Below are 19,727 nucleotides of genomic sequence, written 5' to 3' on the forward strand. Positions count from 1 at the left end.
CCTGATGGACTTTCATTTCACAAAATGATAAGAAAATGAATTTCTTTACATTGGTACTATATCCTTGAAGGTTATATCTGTAAGTTTAATTGAAAATGATGCCAAAAAATTTCATTTTGCCTAAGTAGGAAAATAATTTTGACAGTAATAACATATTAAATTTAGAAAATGTTCTCCATATTCAAATAAATTGGCAAGTTCTTTACAAAGGAGAAAAAAAATGTTCTAAATTTCGACGGCACTGGGTAAGATAACCAAACCAAATATGTTTTAATACTGTAAAATAATTGAAATTTTATCATTTTGATTGCCTTATTGTTTTCAGAATTGCTCTAAATTTAATAAATTATGTGAAGGTGGCCAATCCTTAAAAACGATAAGGTGGGACTAAATTACTAGCTATTATGGAAACCCTGGTGGCATCGTGGTTAAGTGCTATGGCTGCTAACCAAAAGGTCAGCAGTTTGAATCCACCAGGTGCTCCTTGGAAAATCTATGGGGCACTCTACTCTGTCCTATAGGGTCACTATGAGTCTGAATCAACTCAATGGCAATTGGTTTTTTTTTTTTGGTTTCCGAAGCTTTTAGAAATATGTTTCTGAAGGCAAAGTAGGGAGTGAGTGATCTGAAACATTCTGCTTTACCTCAGATTTTCCATATTTACATGAAAACTGATAGTATTGGATTTTACAGCTAATTAGCACCTCCTGCAGAGTTAAAATCTGTCTGGGTGGGCTTAAGAGGCACAAATGAAAAGGGGACAACTGCTTTGCTTTATGTTAATTAGATTAAAAATATTTTCAAAAATAGGGAAAAAATAAAGACTGCTAACATTAGTAGAACGTTATTAGAACTTTCCTTCTTGGGAAACATGTTTCCATGTTTCAAGTGTATTTCTCAAACATAGTATTAGAATATATTTTCTTCTTTTATATTGTTATAAACCTGCCATGCATAAAAATGTAGCCAGTGGTAGACAGCTCAATATGTTGAATAATTTAGCACTCCCACAACTCCTGAAAGCTAAGGACGGAGCTGGGAAGGAGTGAAATAGAAGCCACCATACGTATGCATGTATGTATGTAGGGAATATTTTTGTCATTTCTAAAATATTTCCATGTTGGTTTACTGTAAACAGAAATACAAAAAACGAAGAGTTAAAATTATTTGTTTTCTTCCTCAGGAATTTATACGTTTGGACTATTTGCTACAGATATCTTTGTAAATGCTGGACAAGTAGTTACAGGAAATCTGGCTCCACATTTTCTTGCCCTGTGTAAGCCCAACTATACAGCGCTTGGATGTCAGCAGTATACACAGTTCATCAGTGGTGAAGAGGCCTGTACTGGTAACCCAGATCTCATCATGAGAGCAAGGAAAACATTTCCATCCAAAGAAGCAGCTCTCAGTGTCTATGCAGCTATGTATCTGGCAGTAAGTAAGGATTATAAAATTATCTTGTTCTGTATTTTTTAATTTCTTCAAATGTGGAAATGATTTTTTTCCTACTGTAATGACAGTCACTTATAGTACATGAACAGCCTTCTGTAGGCCATTTAATTTATTTTTAATAACTGTACTGTGAATTAAGGCAGTTGACTCTCATGGGATTATGTGTGGGTAGCTGGTTGTATTAGAAAAGATACCATTAGCATTTCTATTTGAGACTGTGTTTGTCTTTATATTAAAGAGGATTAAATGGAAACAAATTTGTCCTGTGGCATTCCCCATGAACTTGTAACAGCGCAATTAAGAGAATTACCCAGTTCTAATCTGTCCTGTAGGATCTCTATGAATCAGAATCAACTCAGCAGCAACGGGTTTTTTTTTCTCTTAGTGGCCTACTCAAGCTGTAAGCTCTAATATGCCCTGATGGGGGTGGAACAGGGGCCAGTCTTTTTCTAGAAGGCTCTTTTATTATCGGTAACTACATCATCATAATTCCTCAGCCAGTAAAACCAAACCAGTTGTCATGGAATCAGTTCCCACTCATGACGACCCCATGTGCTATAGAGTAGGACTGTACTCCATTGGGTTTCCAAAGAGCAGAACACCAGGCCTTTCCTTGGAGGCGTCTCTGGATGGGTTTGACCTGTCGATCTTTTCTTTAGTAGTTGAGCACTACCCGGTATCTCCCAAAAATATAAGGAAAAATGTAATTTAGAAATATAATTTAATTCCATTCTCAAAGAATTATCCAAAACAGCCTTCTAAATTATATTTTTTCTATATTCCTAAGTATTTGTCATAATTTTAATGGTAAGAGCCAGGCCCCAAGTGCACCCCACATGAGGTGGAGTGGTCACAGCTGACGTATTACCTACGTGAGAGAGAGAAAGGCAGACTTGGCAGGCAGCTCTGGACCCCAGCATTTGTTATCAGCCTTTTTCTCCAATCCCAGGATCTTGCCTTGCAACTATAGAGTTGGATTCCAGAAGTATGCCCTGCAGGCTTATCTGTAAACTCCAATAAAAAGTACAGAGACTTTAAATGGCTTTTTAGATTCTCTATTCCAGAGGTGCCAATAGCTACTTTGTTCTGATTTCAGCTAATTGGCAAGGGATTTGTAAAAATTTAGGATCAATTTGAAACCAAATTTGATCATTTCTAATACTTTGAAAAATTTAGGATTTTCTTTGCCCCCAAAGAACTATTTGAAATGTTTCCAGTGCAATAATATCAGGTTGTCACTAAAAGCAACAAAAAAATATAGCAGTGTCCTGTGACACCTCTGCTTGAGATTGGAAATAAAGATTACTAAAAGAGAAAGGGAGTTTAGGTGGCAAATATACCATTTTATATAACAGTTACAATGGCAGAATAATTTTAGAGGACCAAAGGGCATGCTCTTTAACTTTTGTAAAGTTTCTAAGCTAAGTAACACTATTCCTTATTGTCTGGACTTCTAAAAATTTCATCAGGAAAATGTTTACAGAGTTAAGGATCAAATGCCTTCCCAATCATTTTCTCTTCCACTGTTTTTGAAATTTTGTAAAATTTGTCTGTCACAGCTCCCTCCTAACCTTCTTACTGTGCTCCCCAACTCCGTTCCTCTAATTTCCCTTGATTTCTTTAGCTCAGTTTGCTTTCTTCTTCATTTTCTAAGGTACCCCTATGCGTGCTAGGAAATCTGCTAACCCAGGCATATCTGGCCATGAATTTTTCCTATCCACTAAGTTGCTAGATTACATGTTTCACGTCTACCAGACTATGAAGCACTCAGCCTTAAAATGAAGATTTAAAACTTGAGTGAATCAGAAGTCTCAAAACACTTAACCATTGATTGTCATCACATCTAAGTCTGATGTTTATATTTGTATCTGGATATACATGGAAATATATCTGCATATACATACCTGATCAAGCCAATGACCTGAGACAAATCCCAGATTACTTTCTGCCTCAAAGGCTTGTTACATGAATACTTAGCATGAATAGATGATAGCTTTTTCTGTATAACCAGGGTTTGGTGATCGCAGTAAATGGCCTTTTTATTCTGCCCAAGTAGTGTTTTCAAAGGCATTGTTACAGAGGAGGGCACTTCCTTTTATGCAGTGGAAGAATCTTAACACCTCTGACGTACACCTAGTCTGTTAGCCACCTGAAAACATTTGTATCAGTGGCTTCTGAATAATAAGCCATATTGTTCTAACCAATTGTCATTGAGCCAACTCTGACCCAGGACAAACCCATGTGTGTCAGAGTGGAACTGTGCTCCATAGGGTTTTCAATGGCTGATTTTTCAGAAGTAGATTTCTAGGACTTTCTTCTGAGGTTCTTCTGGGTGGACTTGGCCCGCCAACTCTCCAGTTACCAGCCAAGCACATTAACTATTTGCACCACCCAGGGACTCCTACTCTGTACTAAAGACTTAGAGATGCTACTACAGTAAACCCCGCAAATGCCAGAACCTGTGTAAGGCAGAAACCTGTCAGAGAAGGAAAACTCAAATTTTTTCCACTAAAATGGGGGATAGAAAAGTGGTAAGACTGCACCCTGTCAAAGGCAGAAAACTTGGAAAAACAAGGCAGCCCCATCAAGTTCTGGCTCTGCCAGGTGTCACCGTATTACTACTATTGCTACTACTATTATACTGAGCGTTTACTATGCATCAGGAAGTAAGTTCTTCGGTTTTATAATTTATTTAATTCTACTTAATAACCAATTCTTATTCATTATTCAGATTTATTTGTTATGGGTAATCTAATAATTGTATTAATTTAATCCTCATAATAACTCTTTGAAGTAGGTACCAACTAATGTTGTACCCATTTTACAGGTGAGGACTCTTAGGCAGTGAAGTAACTTGCTCAGACCCGTAGAACCAGAAATGTTATTGACTACAATGATTCCTTATGTTCCAAAGAGAGAAAATATGACATCATATTAGCCCTGATGGTGAGCTGGATTCCCTCCCCCGCCATGTAATATCAACATCCTAAAAAAAAAAAAAAAAAATTTTTTTTTTTTTTTAAATAAAGGTTAAAGCCAAGGGTGCAGATGGTAGACTCCTTTAGAGGAAAAACATTTAAAAAACACTCTAACTCTCAGAAATCTATCATTAAACAGTGGTTCTGACCAACAGTCAGGATTCCTGCTTGTAATTACGTTGATGAGTACCTCTGTCTTGTTAACAATAGATTCTTTTCTCTGGTAACTGCTTTTTCTCTTTTTCCCCACCACCCCTTTGTGTGTGTGACTGTGGGTGGCTGCTATGGCAACTCTGAATATAACTCCTGCTGGAACTGTAGGCTTTACAGTTAAGTTTTGCCGTTATATTTGAACCTACATACAAATATATTTCTCCCCAGCTTCACTAGAGACACCTTGGGAAAACTTTATATTTGAAACGTTGGGGTTTTTCAGACTAAAGCAGTCACATGAAATGCCTGCAGAACTTTGATGAGTAGGTAAATAGGGGAAAACAGCCATACAGTCAATATTCTCTGTGGAAATGGATTTATGGCTGTTTATGGCTTATACATACATACATATATATGGTGAGAACACCCTGGTGGCTCAGTGGTTAAGTGCTCAACTGCTAACCTTGGAAAACCTATGGGGTTCTACTCTGTCCTATAGGGTCACTATGAGTTGGAATTGACTCAGTGGCAATGGATTTGTGTGTGTGTGTGTATTTTTTTTTTTTTTTTTTGCTGTAGGGGTTATAAACATATGAAAACACATAAATAAAAATACATGAACCCTGTTATGAGGGATGTGAATAAGAATTGAGGCATACTTTCCTCCTACTTCTCTTTGTGGATTAGTAAATGAAATCAAGGAACTTAAACACTCCCTTAACATCTCATTTTAATTAAAGCTTTGGGAATAATTTGATCACACAGTTCTCCCTTACTTTACTGAGAACCTTTCAGGGAAAAAAAATCCCTATGCCTATTTTTGCAAATGCTGTTCGTTTCCCAGAAAAAAATTCTGAAGGTTATTTAACCCTCAAACCATCAAATTTATAGTTCAGTGTTAAGTTACATTAGAATAATATCTAAATTTAGCTTTGTTGTATTTCTTTTCATATAAACTAGGTGAAGTATTTTCCAGTTAAAACTAAATGAACTTCAAAGTTTAGAATGAGAAATCGTGATTGATGACTTTCCACTTAACTTCATAAACTCTTGAACTAGGAAGACATAAAATCATCTCTTTATACCACTTCCAACTCTGACCTCAGATTTCCTGAAAATATGAAAAAAAAAAAAAAAAGAAAGAAAGGGTGAGTTACATTTGCTAGCCTGTGTTTCCATTATTTATTGCTGTATAGTAAACCACCTAAAGCTCAAAATAGTAACAATATTTTATTCCTAGGATTCTGTGGGTTGACTTGTGGTTTTCCTGCTAGTCAAGCCTTGCCTCACTCTTGTGCTACCATTCAGCTGGGGGCCAGGATCATTTGGAACAGCTCAGATAGCTGGGCCTCTCTCACTCTACCAGGTCTTTGTCACAGGTCTTCTCTGATTACTGTTTCAGGCTAGTACTCTAAGATAGCAAAAGCCCAAGCTGCAAGGCTTATTTAGGCCTAGTAGGCTTCTAAAGGGCTTCTAAAGGAGCCCTGGTGACACAGTGGTTAAGAGCTTGGCTGTTAACCAAAAGGTCAGCAGTTTGAATCCACCAGATGCTCCTGGAAATCCTATGGGGCAGTTCTACTCTCTCCTATATGGACGCTATGAGTCAGAATCGACTCTATGGCAACAGGTCTGGTTTCTTTGGTTAGGCTCTGTCTTAGTCATCTAGTACTGCTATAACAGAAACACCACAAGTGGATGGCTTTAACAAACAGAAATGTATTTGCTGTCAGTCAAGTCAGAATTCAGGGTGTCAGCTCCAGGGGAAGCCTTTCTCTCCCTGTCAGCTCTGGAGGAAGTCCTTGTCAGTCTTCCCTTAGTCTAGGAGCTTCTTCATTGCAGGAAACCCAGGTCCAAAGGGCATGCTTTGCTCCCGGCACTGTTTGCTTGGTGTATGGGGTTCCCCTATCTCTCTGCTCGCTTCTCTGTTTTATATCTCAAAAGAGATTGACTTAAAACACAATCTAATCTTGTAGGTTGAGTCCTACCTCATTAACATAACTGCCACTAATCCCACCTCATTAATATCACAGAGATACGATTTACAACACATAGAAAAATCACATCAGATGGCAAAATGGTGGACAATCATACAATACTGGGAATCATAGCCAAATTGATACACATATTTTTGGTGGACACGGTTCAATCTGTAACAGGCTCCTAAACTTGTTTAGTGTCACTCTTCCAGTATTCTTTTGGCCCAAGCAAGTCACTAGGCCAGCCCGGATTGATGGGGGTAGAAGAATAAACTCCACCTATAGATGGAAGAGACATCAGAGTCAGATGTCAAGAAGGGAATATCCTGGGAGAGGAGAAATTTGGGGACATTAAGGAATTCATTTACCACAGTCTTTTCCCAGAATATTAGTGGAAAGCTCTAAAATAGCATTTTCCTTTTACCTCCCCCTCTTTGGTGCCCATTGATTTACATCATCCTATTCTCACTTCCCACACAACTCTTAGACCATCCCATGTGCAGTATCCATTGCTCACAGGCTGCTGAGACAAGGGTTAAATGAACACAATCTACTGATGTCTGTTTGCTTCTCCCCCATTTAGCAACTTTTTACCTAATTCTTTGTAGGTCATGGAAACCCTGGTGGCATAGTCAAGTGCTACAGCTGTTAACCAAAGGTTGGGAGTTGAAATCCACCAGGCACCCCTTGGAAACTCTATGGGGCAGTTCTACTCTGTTCTGTAGGGTCACTATGAGTCGGAATGGACTCGATTGCAATGGGTTTGGTTTTTGGTTTTATATAGGTCATGAGCAGAACCTCTTTCTGGGGTTATAGTTTGGGGAATGCATTCCAGTTTAGTTGTAGCAGTTGATTTTATGAAGCTGGTCAGGAATTGTGTTTTGGGGAACGTGTGTAAAAAAGAAAAAGTGAGAGTGGGTCAAAAGAAAAGCTCGGGGCTGCCTTCATATAGTTGTCTTCACTGCACTGGTGAAATCTAGTTCTGCCATGACAAAACCATTCTTCTAAATCTTCCCCGCTCCAGCAAGAGTAATTTAAGCCTAAAATGTATTGGGTCCCAGTGCTCTACATTTTAAATCAGCAAATTTGATTAAGCGTCTACTAGGTAATATTCAAAAAGTATTTATTGAACTTCCACCCTTGATGGGACTGCTGTACTATTCCTGTGACTACTGGTGGTATGGCCACCATTGTTAGTTGATTGACATTTTTCTTCCCAACCTTCAGTTAAGTGTTATTGGTAAGGGTTGGAGGAAGATACAAACGATGTCTGTGAAGTACCCATCAGATTCCAAGATTTTTCACTACCCCTCTTATTATTTACCTTCTCCCCCTGCCTCCACACTCCTCCATGAATGCCATATTTTTAAATCTTCTACCTAGTATATTATGACTTTCTCATCCCAACTCAGGTCAGATATTTAACAGAAGTCCATAATAGTAAAAATATAATAATGCTGTTTTGAAATTGCACGCATACAATTAGTAAAATGACTGGGATGAAAACAAGCACTTAAGTAAATGATTAAGGACATGTGGATACTCCGTATCCTTAGCCTAGTTTTTGACCTGGCCTCTGTAAATGGCATATTTGGGTATTCTGTGACTGACATGTAGCTTTAAAATGGTGTTTGCTTCTCCATCACATCCCAGAAGTTTCCTGTGTTTTCAACAACTTAGCATACCCACTGTGCAGCATGAGATCACCAATATTGCTAACAGATATGATATGGCTCCAGCCAAAAGCAAAGAGCATTGACATTTTAGTTAGTGCATGTGGGCTTATTATGGGTAAATATGCTATTCTATGAGCTTTTTGAAATATTGAGAATATGTCACAGAACTCCATTAATATGCCTGGGGTTTCTTAGGTGTTAGGAAACTTCCGCTTCGGAACTGTTGACAGTGTCTCACACATTCTAATTAGGAAAACAGGCCTTACTGTTATAAGAAAACAGAAGGTAGTCACAGCTGCATGATGACTTTTGTGGGCCCTAGGCACTTGGGCATCCATGGGCTCTTCCTCCATAAAAAAATATTGAAAGCTATGTTTTACAACTCTACTGCTATAAGTGAAATGTATAAATACTGTATATTAAAACATTTTCTTCAACCTTAAAGTTCATTTTTTTCCCTCCGAGTTTGAAAGAAATTAATGCATTTTTGTGGGTCCCTGGAAGTATCATGGGCTGTAGGTACTGTGCCTACTTTATGCAATGGATGAACCAGTCCTGAGCATGTTGTTGTTGTTAGTTGCCGTGGAATTGATTCCAACTCATGGCAACCCCATGTGTGCAGAACAGAACTGCTCCGTAGGGTTTTCAAGGCTGTGACCTTCTGGAATCAGATCCCCAGGCCTGTCTTCTAAGGCACCTCTGAGTGGATTTGAACCAAGTGGGGCATTTAACCATTTGTGCCACCTGGGGATGCCTGCCTTGAGGGTAGGACATAATTAAGTTTTAGATGGAGTACTATTATTATTAATATGGAACGCTGGTCACGCAGTGGTTAAGAGCTTGGCTGCTAACCAAAAGGTCAGCAGTTCGAATCTACCGGTCACTCTTTGGAAGCCCAATGGGGCAGTTCTACTCTGTCCTATAGGGTTGCTATGAGTCGGAATCTACTCAATGGCAATGAGTTTGTTGTTGTTGTTTGGTACTATTATTATTAACGTATGGTAAAAGAAAAGGCATTCCAGGTAAGGGGGAGGACATGAGCACCGGCAGGGGCAAGAAACAGTAGATACAACTAAAATGGAATGACCAAAAAACACCAAACCTGTTGCCGTTAAATCAATTCTGACTCATGGCAACCCTATAGGACAGAGTAGAACTGCCCCGTAGGGTTTTCAGGGAGCGGCTGGTGGTTTCAAACTACTTACCTTTTGGTCGTAGTTCATCATAGCTCTTAACCACCGTACCAAAAGAATGAGGAGGTCCTCAAAGTGGGGGGAGGGAGAAATATTTGGGGAGTTGTGGATTTAAGGATTAGCAAGAGTAAATAAATCAGACAAACTTGTAAACCAACCTTCATGATTTAAATTAATAAGCAATACAGAACCAAAAAATGACATTTCAATGTCAGTGCTTTAGAATGATTATAATTAATTCAATTTCATAAATATTTATTGAATATCTAGAATGCATCATGAACATACTGATAAACTTTTTCTGGACTTAAAATGATAGTCTGGTAGAGGGTAAAGAATTATAGAAGGAAGAAACTAAAAGGCAAATATTATTTCATCCTATTTCTGTGAAATATCTAGAATAAGCAAACATATAGAGACCAAAGTTTCTTAGAGGTTATCGGGGGCAGGCAGGAGGGAGCGAGAAAGGGGGACTTGTTGCTTAGCAGACTCTGAGCTTCTGTTAAGAGGGATGGAAAAGTTTGGAAATGGATAGTGGTGATAACTGAACAACATGGACATAATTAAATGTCACTGGATTATACATGCTAAAAAATGTTGAAAGAATAAATGTTTTGTTACGTATATATTTACCAAAATTGAAAATAAAAGAAGGAAAGAGATTAAAAGTATTTTAAGGAGATCGTCACAGAATCTCAGAGATGAAATGAGGAGGATTTGAACTCAGCTGCTTTCCCTAAGATTGGGATCCCCTGTGCTGATGACATGAGAGTCAGATGAAATGAAATTCATAGTTTTGGAGGAATGGGATGAGCTTGGACTCGGAGCTGCCAAGAGCCTGAGCCATTGCAGGGTGAGTACAGATTGAAGCTGTCTGCAAAGCTGGAAGTGTTTCATACCTAGACCTAGAGCCAGTGCTTGGACGTAGACCTCAAGGTTTCTAACCGTCATCAGCTTACTTAGAAGTTATGGCTAACCTTAGCCAAGTCTCTGGGCTCAACTGCAGTATTCAGTACAGCTGTTGCACTTGAACCGTCTTTTCTCCAGCTACAACTTATTGAAAAGTAACTGTTGCCCAGCATCGTGCCAGTGCCAGTTGCCACGGAGTTGATTTTGACTCGTGGCGACCCCATGTGTGTCAGGTACAACTGTGCTCCATAGGGTTTTCGATGACTGATTTTGAAGTAGCTCATCAGGCCTTTCTTTCAAGGCACCTCTGAGTGGATCTGAACTGCTAACCTTTCAGTTAATAGCCAAACGCTTAACCATTTGTGCCACCTAGGGACTGCTAAAACTGAGGATGTTGTTGTGTTTCGTCGAGCTGATCTGACTCATAGCAACCCTATAGAACAGAGTAGAACTGCTCCCCAAGGTTTCCAAAAAGTCGGTGGTTTGAACCCACAAGCAGCTTCATGGGAGAAAGATGTGGTAGTCTGCTTCTGTAAAGTTTTATAGCATTGGAAACACTGTGGGACAGTTCACCTCTGTCCTGCAGAGACAGTATAAATTGGAATTGACTCGAGGGCAATGTTTTTTGTTTTGTTTTGGTTAATCATCATAGGAGCAGACTGCCAAGGACTTGTCTCCCACAAAGCTGCCGGTAGGCAGCAGCTTTGAACTGCTGACCTTTTGGTTTCAGCTGAGCACTTAACCATTGCACCACCAGGGCTCCTAAAACTGAGGATAAGAGAAGCTAATTAACTTCTCTAAGGTCATTCAGCTAGTATGTGTTAGATGGAGGAATGTGACCCAGGTCAGGATCAGTGTGACTCCAAAGCCAGTATTCGGTCTTTTACGTTGGGATGTGTCAGCCACGTTTTGAATTATCTTCAGAGTGCAGTGCTTTACACACAGTAGATTAAGAGGACTTGTGAGTTGAGTTTGATTGAATTTTATGTAATATAAATTAGAAACATTTCTTGGAAAAGAGTACACTCAAGAAGTCTTATTTTCCAAGTGGTCAAGTAGCTCAAATACTAAAAATAATATAAATGGTCTTGATTATTGGATGGTAATTGTACTTTGATTTTAAGTGAATGCATATTTTATTCTTATGACACTTAATCTTTAATATTTTATGTATATTCTGCACATGATTTGAGGTGTTAAATAACTTTAATTGCTTTTAAAATAACAACTTCTAAGTTATCTTTAATGTCTTTACAGTGTGTAATAACTGGCTGCGTAATAGCCTAACTAGCACTGGCAGTGCTTATAGCTGATTAGAGCGCCATGGGAGGCAATACTGCTGAAACCCAAAAACCAAATTTACTGCGGTTGAATGGGTTCCAACTTATGGCAACCTCATGTGCTTCAGTGTAGAACTGTGCTCCACAGGTTTTCAGCGGCTATAATCCTATAAAAGCGGATCACTAGGACTTTGTTTTCTGGTTTTACTAGGTGGATTTGAACGTCCAACCTTTTGATTTCTAGTTTCAGGCAAACCGATTGTGCCGCCCAGGGACCTTTAGGCAATATCTATTGAGTTTATAGTCGGAGGTTCCTAATGCCTGGTAATTTGATGTCCCGTGGTCAAGCATTCCAGCTCTGTCAGGACCAATAACATGATCAGGTCAGATTTCAGAAAACACGTAATTCTCTGCTGCAGGTGACATGGCCTTGCCACCACCACCCCTCCCCCCGAACTCTAGAGGTCTGAGTTGTGATTCTCCCACTGCGGCTTGTCATAATCACCACCACATTCTGTGTTTTTCTACCACGGACACCTAAGCGCCACAGGGTCTGCTGGATCATATGGCCAAAGTAGCAGGGCTGCTTGTCCCTCAGCCTGTACCTAATAGAGTCTTTTCCTGCTCCAGACCCCACTAAGCTGGCAGTTTTTCATGCTACCTGGTATATGGACCAGAGCAATATTCCTACATGCTGCCTGGAGAACCCAAAGAGTCCTAATTGGTACTGTGCTTCCTTCTTTGTGGTAGAGGATGCAAGACCCAGTCATTAGTCTTTTACTTTGGATGGAGGCATGGATTGAATTGTGTCTTTCAACTTGGTTAGGCCATTATTCCCAGTATTGTGTGGTTGTCCTCCATTTTGTGATTATAGCTTTATGTTAAAGAGGAGTAGGGTGGGATTGTAACACCCTTACTAAGGTCACATCCCTGATCCATTGTAAAGGGAGTTCCTCTGGAGTGTGGCTTGCACCACCTTTTATCTTACAAGATATAAAAGAAAAGGGAAACAGGCAGAGAGTTGGGGACCTCATACCACCAAGAAAGCAATGCCGGGAGCAGAGCGCATCCTTTGGACCTGGGGTCTCTGTGCAGCGAAGCTTCTAGTCCAGGGGAAGATTGATGAGAATGCCAAAGGAGAGAGAAAGCCTTCCCCTGGAGGTGATGCCCTGAATTTGGACTTATAGCCTACTTTATTGTGAAGAAATAAATTTCTCTTTGTTAAAGCCATCCACTTGTGGTATTTCTGTTATAGCAGCACTAGATGACTGAGACAGATGGAATAGCTTAGCATGCCCCTCAACACTGGTTCTCTAAAAAGTTTATTAATATCACAGGCCCCTGAATCTTACAGTCTTTATCTTCCAAGACCTTATAACCAAGGCCTCCAGTATACTAGTCATCTCTTGTTCATCTTGCCTGACCAGAATAATGTCTTTGATGCAATAGATCAATATAATAGTCCGTGAGATATACAAACTATTCAGATCTCTTCTGAGATCTATGTTATGGCAGAGATATGTATCTATTATAACATAACTCTGCTGTGGCAGAGAGCGGGAAAGTTAATATAGCCCGACACAAACTGTGGTGTGTGTAGTTGTCTGTCCCATGTGAATGTGAACTACTTTCTCATCCTCTTTCTTGATTGGGATAGAAAAGAAAACATTCGACAGATCAGTGGTCACTGCTGCTTGGTTGAAGATTCAGTAGTCTATAGTCATTCTTCAGAATCCATCCAGATAGATGAATTAAAGGGAGATAGAAGAGGACTATCAGACCTGCATTTTTGAGATCCTAAAGGGTGGCACTAAATCTCCCCTCCCCTAACTCAGTATTGTTTTTCGTTTACTCTCTTGGTAGGATTAGGAGGATACAGCTTCAGAAGCTCCCACTTGAATTCCCCAATATGGGGAAGACCCCACCTGCCAAGTATTAGAAGACTCATTTATATGTTCACAGATAGGAAAGATGACCATCGGATGTGTTTGCAGAACTAGTATTTCCTCTGTGAGCCTGGACTCCACCTTTTACCTCTCTCTCACGTGCCCTACTCTTACAGAAGGCCTTGGTGACACTAATTCAGATCTCAAGAATCAGTTATCAACTTAGACCCCGTGTCCAATAGTCCTTACATGTCTGGGAATTTTCGTTCCCCCCAGTCACCTGAGTAAATGGTCCTAGGTCCTTTTGGGGAGGGACTAGGGGAACTGTTAGAGTATATACTTCCTGTAGTATTGCAGGGCCCTTCCCTCTGGGTACCTGCCACCTCTTCAGTCAATGAGCTTCAGTCAAGTCTGGTAACTGGGCAAAGGATTCTAATTTTTACGGAGTCATCCACCATAACCTCCAGCATTGTTGTTTTCTTGTGATTATGTGTATTATGCAGTACTCTCATTGATTGTCCTCTATTTTTCCCTGTCGTTGTTGTTGGTAGTTGCCATTGAGTCGGCCCCTGCCTGATCGTTCTCTGTCCCCATGGTTGGTTGCAAATCAGACCATTGTGATCCATAGGATTTTCACTGGCTGATTTTCAGAAGCAAATTGACAGGCCTTTCTTCCTAGTCTTTCTTAGTCTGGAAGGTCCACTAAAAGTTTTTTGGCATCATAGCAAGAGACAATCCGCCATTGACAGATGGGTGCTGGTTAAGTATCAGATGCATTGGCTGGGAATTGAACCCAGGACTCCGTCATGGAAGGCAAGAATTATACCACTGAACCACCAATACCTCATATTTTGCCCTAACAACAACAAAAAACCTGTTGCTGTTGAGTCAGTTCTGGATGCTATATTCTAGAACCATCTGCAAAATTCCCGTGGATCAAACCTGCTTGACTGTCACTCTGACTGTGTATTAATGATGATTAAAACAGCCTAGCTTCTGATGGTTAAGCACTGGCAAGTGGCTTCTATTTCTTCAGGGTTTCCATGGGTATTAAGGAGCCCAGCACTGTGACAGCCTCTTGTCATCAGCCCTGGCCGGAGAGGAGAACCATCACTGAGCTTTGGAGTGATGTTTGTATCCTTCTTTTGCCTGCTCACTCCTGATGCCTTGGTGAAGAGTGTGACCACTGGGCCTCCTGTGGTACATAATCATCTTCTGGGTCTTTGGGCCTGACATGATATATCCACTCCAGCATGCCCACTTCTGTGAGCCATTTAATTCCTTTCTGTACCATCTGCCAAGGCAAGTCAGGCATTTCATCTTTGTTCAAGGAGAGCCATCACCTTTTCCAGGCTTTTAGGAACCAGCCTCGCAGAGAGTTTGCATCACCCTCTGAGGCCTTGCTAGAGTGTTAAATCCCATATCCCAGAATAGAACCCGCATGCCTACAAACTCTCCCTCATCCTGTCTGTGTTTCAGTCTCCTTGGTCAACAGCCCTCAAAATCCAGCCCCATAATTCTCCAGTGGCAGCTGCTGGTACATGCTGGCTAATTACTACGGCTCTTTTCAGGTAGAGTCCCTTTCCTCTCTTATTAGGTTCATCACATCCGTGGGCAATTTAGCCCTAATTTTTGGGCTGGGAGCCAGGACAGGAGGCGTGGGCAGATTGTGGGTGGGGGGGCTGTTGTTTTGTGGAGAAGAGGCCTCTTTCTACCCTATGCGAGTGTTTTCTGGCACGGGGTGATGCCGCAGAGTACTAATGGGTAGCAGTGAGCCACATCTGAAGGCTCTGAGGGATCAGAGGAGTATCAAGGAACCAAAATCTTTAGGCACATCCACCCAGATAGCCCCATCCCATAAGCCAAGGTCTTAGATTTTCCCAAGCATGATCGTGACCTTGGCATAACAGACTTGCCTGGGTTGGGCATTCAGTCATCTTTGAAGATTCTCTTACTATTAACTGTCATGTCAAGAGTTTAATCTTCAGTTTTTTCTGCTCTCACACTGCTGGATGAAAGGGCTCTTTGTAAGCTACCCAAGAAGTTTAAGCTTGCTTTCCCATTTAGTTTTTAATTGTTAACTACCCTCAGATTTTTATTTTCCCTCTGTAGATACACCAACAAAAGTTAATAAGAGTTAGCCAATTTTATTATCCTTTTAGGCATTGTTCCCAAATGCCTATGTCATTGAATAGATCAAAGCATTCCTCCCACCTAGGGTGACCAACCACCTCAACATCCCAGAAACTGAGGTAGTTTCTGGGACCTAGTTTCCTGCAAAACAAAATTAGTTGATCACCCTACTCCTACCAGAATATTCTGCCATGTTACTACTGATGAGTTTTAGCAATTGGATTGTTATCTGGTGGACTATACGTGCTCCACATTTCCTATGGGATGGACCAGTCTCCAAACTCCGTATCAGATAGATAGGTAGGTAGGTAGATAGATAGGTAGGTAGATCAGTAGTTGCCATTGAGTTGACTCAACTTAGGGTGACCTAACAGAACTGCGTCTTACATACTTTGGACATGTTGTCAGGAGGGATCAGTCCCTGGAGAAGGACATCACACTGGGTAGAGTACAGGGTCAGTGGAAAAGAGGAAGACCCTCAACTAGGTGGATTGACACAGTGGCTGCAATAATGAGCTCGAGCATAACAATGATTGTAAGGATGGCCCAGGACCGGGTGGTGTTTCATTCTTTTGTGCATAGGGTTGCTATGAGTCGGAACCGACTCGACGGCACCTAACAACAACAACAGCATCAGAACAAAACCTTGCCTGCTCCTGCATCATCCTCACAATCACTGGTATGTTTGAGTCCATCGTTGTGGCTGTTGTGCCAATCCATCTCATTGAGGCTCCCTCTTATCCTCACTGGCCCTTGACTTTACCAAATATAATGTCCTCCTCTAGTGATTGATCCCTTCTGATGATCCAAAGTAAGCAAGTCAGACAGTGTCCTATTGTGATACATAGGTTTTCATTAGCTACTTTTAAGAAGTAGATCATTGGACTTTTCTTCCTAGTCTGTCTTTGTCTGGAAGCTCTGCAGAAACTCATCCCCCATGGATGACCCTGCTGGCATTTGAAATACTGATGGTATAGCTTCCAGCATCATAGCAACATGCAAGCCACCACAGTATGACAAATTTACAGATGAGTGATGGAAAATCCATCTTACCACCTGCTTACTTAGACTACTTTGTCAGGCAGGATCCTCAAGAAAACAGAAGCTCAGATAGATTTAGGAGGTAAGAGGGGCATTGAAGGGTTGGGTAACACTTGTGAACCATAAAGAAGGAAGAAGCAAGATTGGATAGGGTAAGTCTCAGACTGCAATTCAGATCTGACAAAATCTCAGCCAACCTTGAGTAAAGATTATCCATTAGAGGAGCCCACATTGAGCAAAAATGACCAAGCCCTAGTATTCATGTCATGCTCAGTCATTGGCTGGGGACTTCCCAGGAAGGCCTCTGCTTCAACCCTATGGAAAATCCAAAGGCATTACAGGTGGAGACGTACAGCTAACTGCTCTCCTAGCAACCGAATGACACCCTCTTTCTGGAAGGAGGATCAGAGTGAGGTATCACTGTGGCTGCCGTACTGTTTTCATCCAGTTCTAACTCAGAGAGGATCTAATAAGCTAGTGCACAATAACGCAATGTATTATCTTCTGTTATCTTTTTCCTGCCAAGTATATTTGCATTTTAAATGCTTTAACATATAGTAAAAATATATATATAATGCTGGAATTTCATTTATCAAACTTGTTCTAAGTTGAGGAAAAAAAAAAGTTGAGGAGATAGTTCAAATCAAGGATATTTCTTAGCACCTCTCCCACTATATTACACAAGAGGCTATTTTCTCCTTAGGAACACATTCTGCTTTGAGCTATTTGTTTGTTTATACCATCTAAAGAAAATCTTGGAAGGGGAACAAACGACTTCAAATAACAAGTAGAAATTCCTCTATAATAATACAGAAATTTAGAGTATAAAAATAATAACTATTATTATTGAGTGCTAACTGTGCAGTATTATTTACTGCTTTCTTTCCTTTGTCAAATGCATGAATCAGGCATTTCTTTATTTATAGGGAAGCGCTCTATTAGGTTATGGACAATGTAGGGAAATATATTTCCCTTGGACATGTTAAAATTTCCACTGTGTCAAAACCAACAACCAGACAAAATTTTTCTATTAATTTGAGCTACCATCTCATCTCTGAAACTTCTACAAAGATTAGTTTACACTCCCTTATATCATAAACCAGTTATGAGATGGATTTTGCACCCCCAACACACGCATACTCTACTGAAGCTACTCCTAAGAGAGAATTTGTCAGCCATCTTACCAAGACCCTTGTCTTGCTGGCCATTTCAGCAGTTGTGATGCTCTTGGTCATTCCCTCCTGTCTGAGCCTTTCCCTTTTATATACTTTGAGAACATCATATTTCTCAAATTTGCTTCCTCCCTCACTAAATGCTTTACCATGTGTCAGAGAACCACCTACTGGCATTTGCCAAGTTTCTGCTCTTGACCTTCTTTTCTACCCTGTGCCCATGTCTTTTCAAGTAAATCCCAAAACTCTTTCATTGACTTAACCTCTCTTCCAAGCTGCATACTTGGTTCTATGCAGTGTCCCATTTGCAACTCAAACTCAGCATTTCAGAAACCAAAATCATGATTTTGCCACTTTCCCAAAGTGAATCCTGCTTTTGTATCTCCTGATTTGATTGTTGGCATTCCTATTCTCCCAGCTACCCAAGCCTGAAATCTCTGCGTCATCAACTCCTCCCTCTTTCTCACCCCCACATCCAGATGTCTGAGTAACTCGGTTAGCTCCATGTTTGAAACATCTCTCAAGTCCAGACTCTTCCTTCTTCCCTTTATACTTCTATTGCTCGAATTCGGCCCCTTATATTGCTTGCCTTGACTACTGCAGGAGGTTCCTAAATAACTTCTCCACCATAATTCTTTCCCTATACCCTGTCCATTCTATACCCTGCTACTGGGGATGCACTCTTAAAGCATGACTTTTTAAGAAAGTCCCTCTTAGCACAAAAGCTTTCCATAGCTTCCCATTGCCAACCCATCAAGGTTCACATTCCTACGTGTGGCATTAGAGGCCCTCTTGGCCCTGGCTAAAACCTGTCTTTTCCGTTTTACTTCATAATGCCCTCTCATATTAACCCAGTTTTAGTTCATGTGAACTCAGTTCGTATTCGAACATTACCAGTCACTGAACACGGTAATTTTTTTTTTCCTACCTCTATATTTTTTTCTATTCTCTCAGCCTGTAATATTCCCTGTGTCTTCAGGTCAAAATTTCCCTGGTCAGAATTCTACCCACCTTTCATGTATCAGTCAGAGTTCTTGACTACAAATAATAGGAAGTTTTATTCTTTAGATAAAATGAGGTAAAAGGACAGGCTGAAAAATTGTGCTCAGGAAATGAGCAGGAACTGATAGAACCTAAGCATCTAGAACCACAGCCAGAACTAGGCCATAAGAAGGGTGTAGTGCGGATCCATTCCTGGGACCGTGGACCCTGGACACCACCACCACCTGTATCTATGAATGCCTCCACAGGCACGAATGCTGTCACAGTTGCCAGAGTAATGGATTTTTCACCTTCTCTGCTTCTTCGCATCAATCGCAGGAGCATCTCACTGGCCGAGTATATAAAAAAAAATCAATCAATAAAATAATGATTACTACTATTATCACATGGTTATTACAAAAAATAGGTGCCTGAGTATAGGCCATGTGATTTACCTGCTGAGACTTCGTGGAAGGTGGGAGGCGATATCCAACTCTGTTTGGCTTTGGTAGTGGGATAGGGTATATTCTAGGGATATGCATCCCATGAGGAGTCATAATGGAGAGAATTTCCCAGTCACCAGGAGGGAGTTCAGATACTCTCTAGTGGGGAAAAAAAGAAATGCTTTTTACCTTCGTGACCTTGACCAATGTGTATCTCCTTCTTGAAGTTTGTCTCATCTTTTTAGTTGAAATTAAGCTACTCATCTTCAGTGGTGCATCTGGAATATTTGACACCAAATCAAATCATTTTTTGTACGTCTTCTTAGTTGCCTAGTGCTTCTCTAACAGAAATACCACAAGTGAGTGGCTTTAAAGACCAGGAATTTATTTTCTCAAACTTTTAGAGGCTAATAGTCCAAATCAGGGTCTCAGCTGTGTCATTTGCAGGTAATCC

The 19,727-nt window shown here is 40.5% G+C and overlaps 1 protein-coding gene across 1 annotated transcript in view; it reads left to right on the top strand.

Moving 5' to 3' along the window:
- Positions 1 to 19,727, top strand: part of PLPPR5 (phospholipid phosphatase related 5) — a 156,729-nt gene that overhangs the window by 71,254 nt on the left and 65,748 nt on the right. Inside the window, exon 3 of the mRNA XM_049875761.1 lies at positions 1,184 to 1,434. Within this exon, the coding sequence (XP_049731718.1) occupies positions 1,184 to 1,434 (251 nt within the window). The remainder of the gene's footprint in view (positions 1 to 1,183; positions 1,435 to 19,727) is intronic.

This window comes from Elephas maximus, chromosome 3 (assembly GCF_024166365.1).
Source record: "Elephas maximus indicus isolate mEleMax1 chromosome 3, mEleMax1 primary haplotype, whole genome shotgun sequence".
NCBI classification, from domain to species: domain Eukaryota; kingdom Metazoa; phylum Chordata; class Mammalia; order Proboscidea; family Elephantidae; genus Elephas; species Elephas maximus.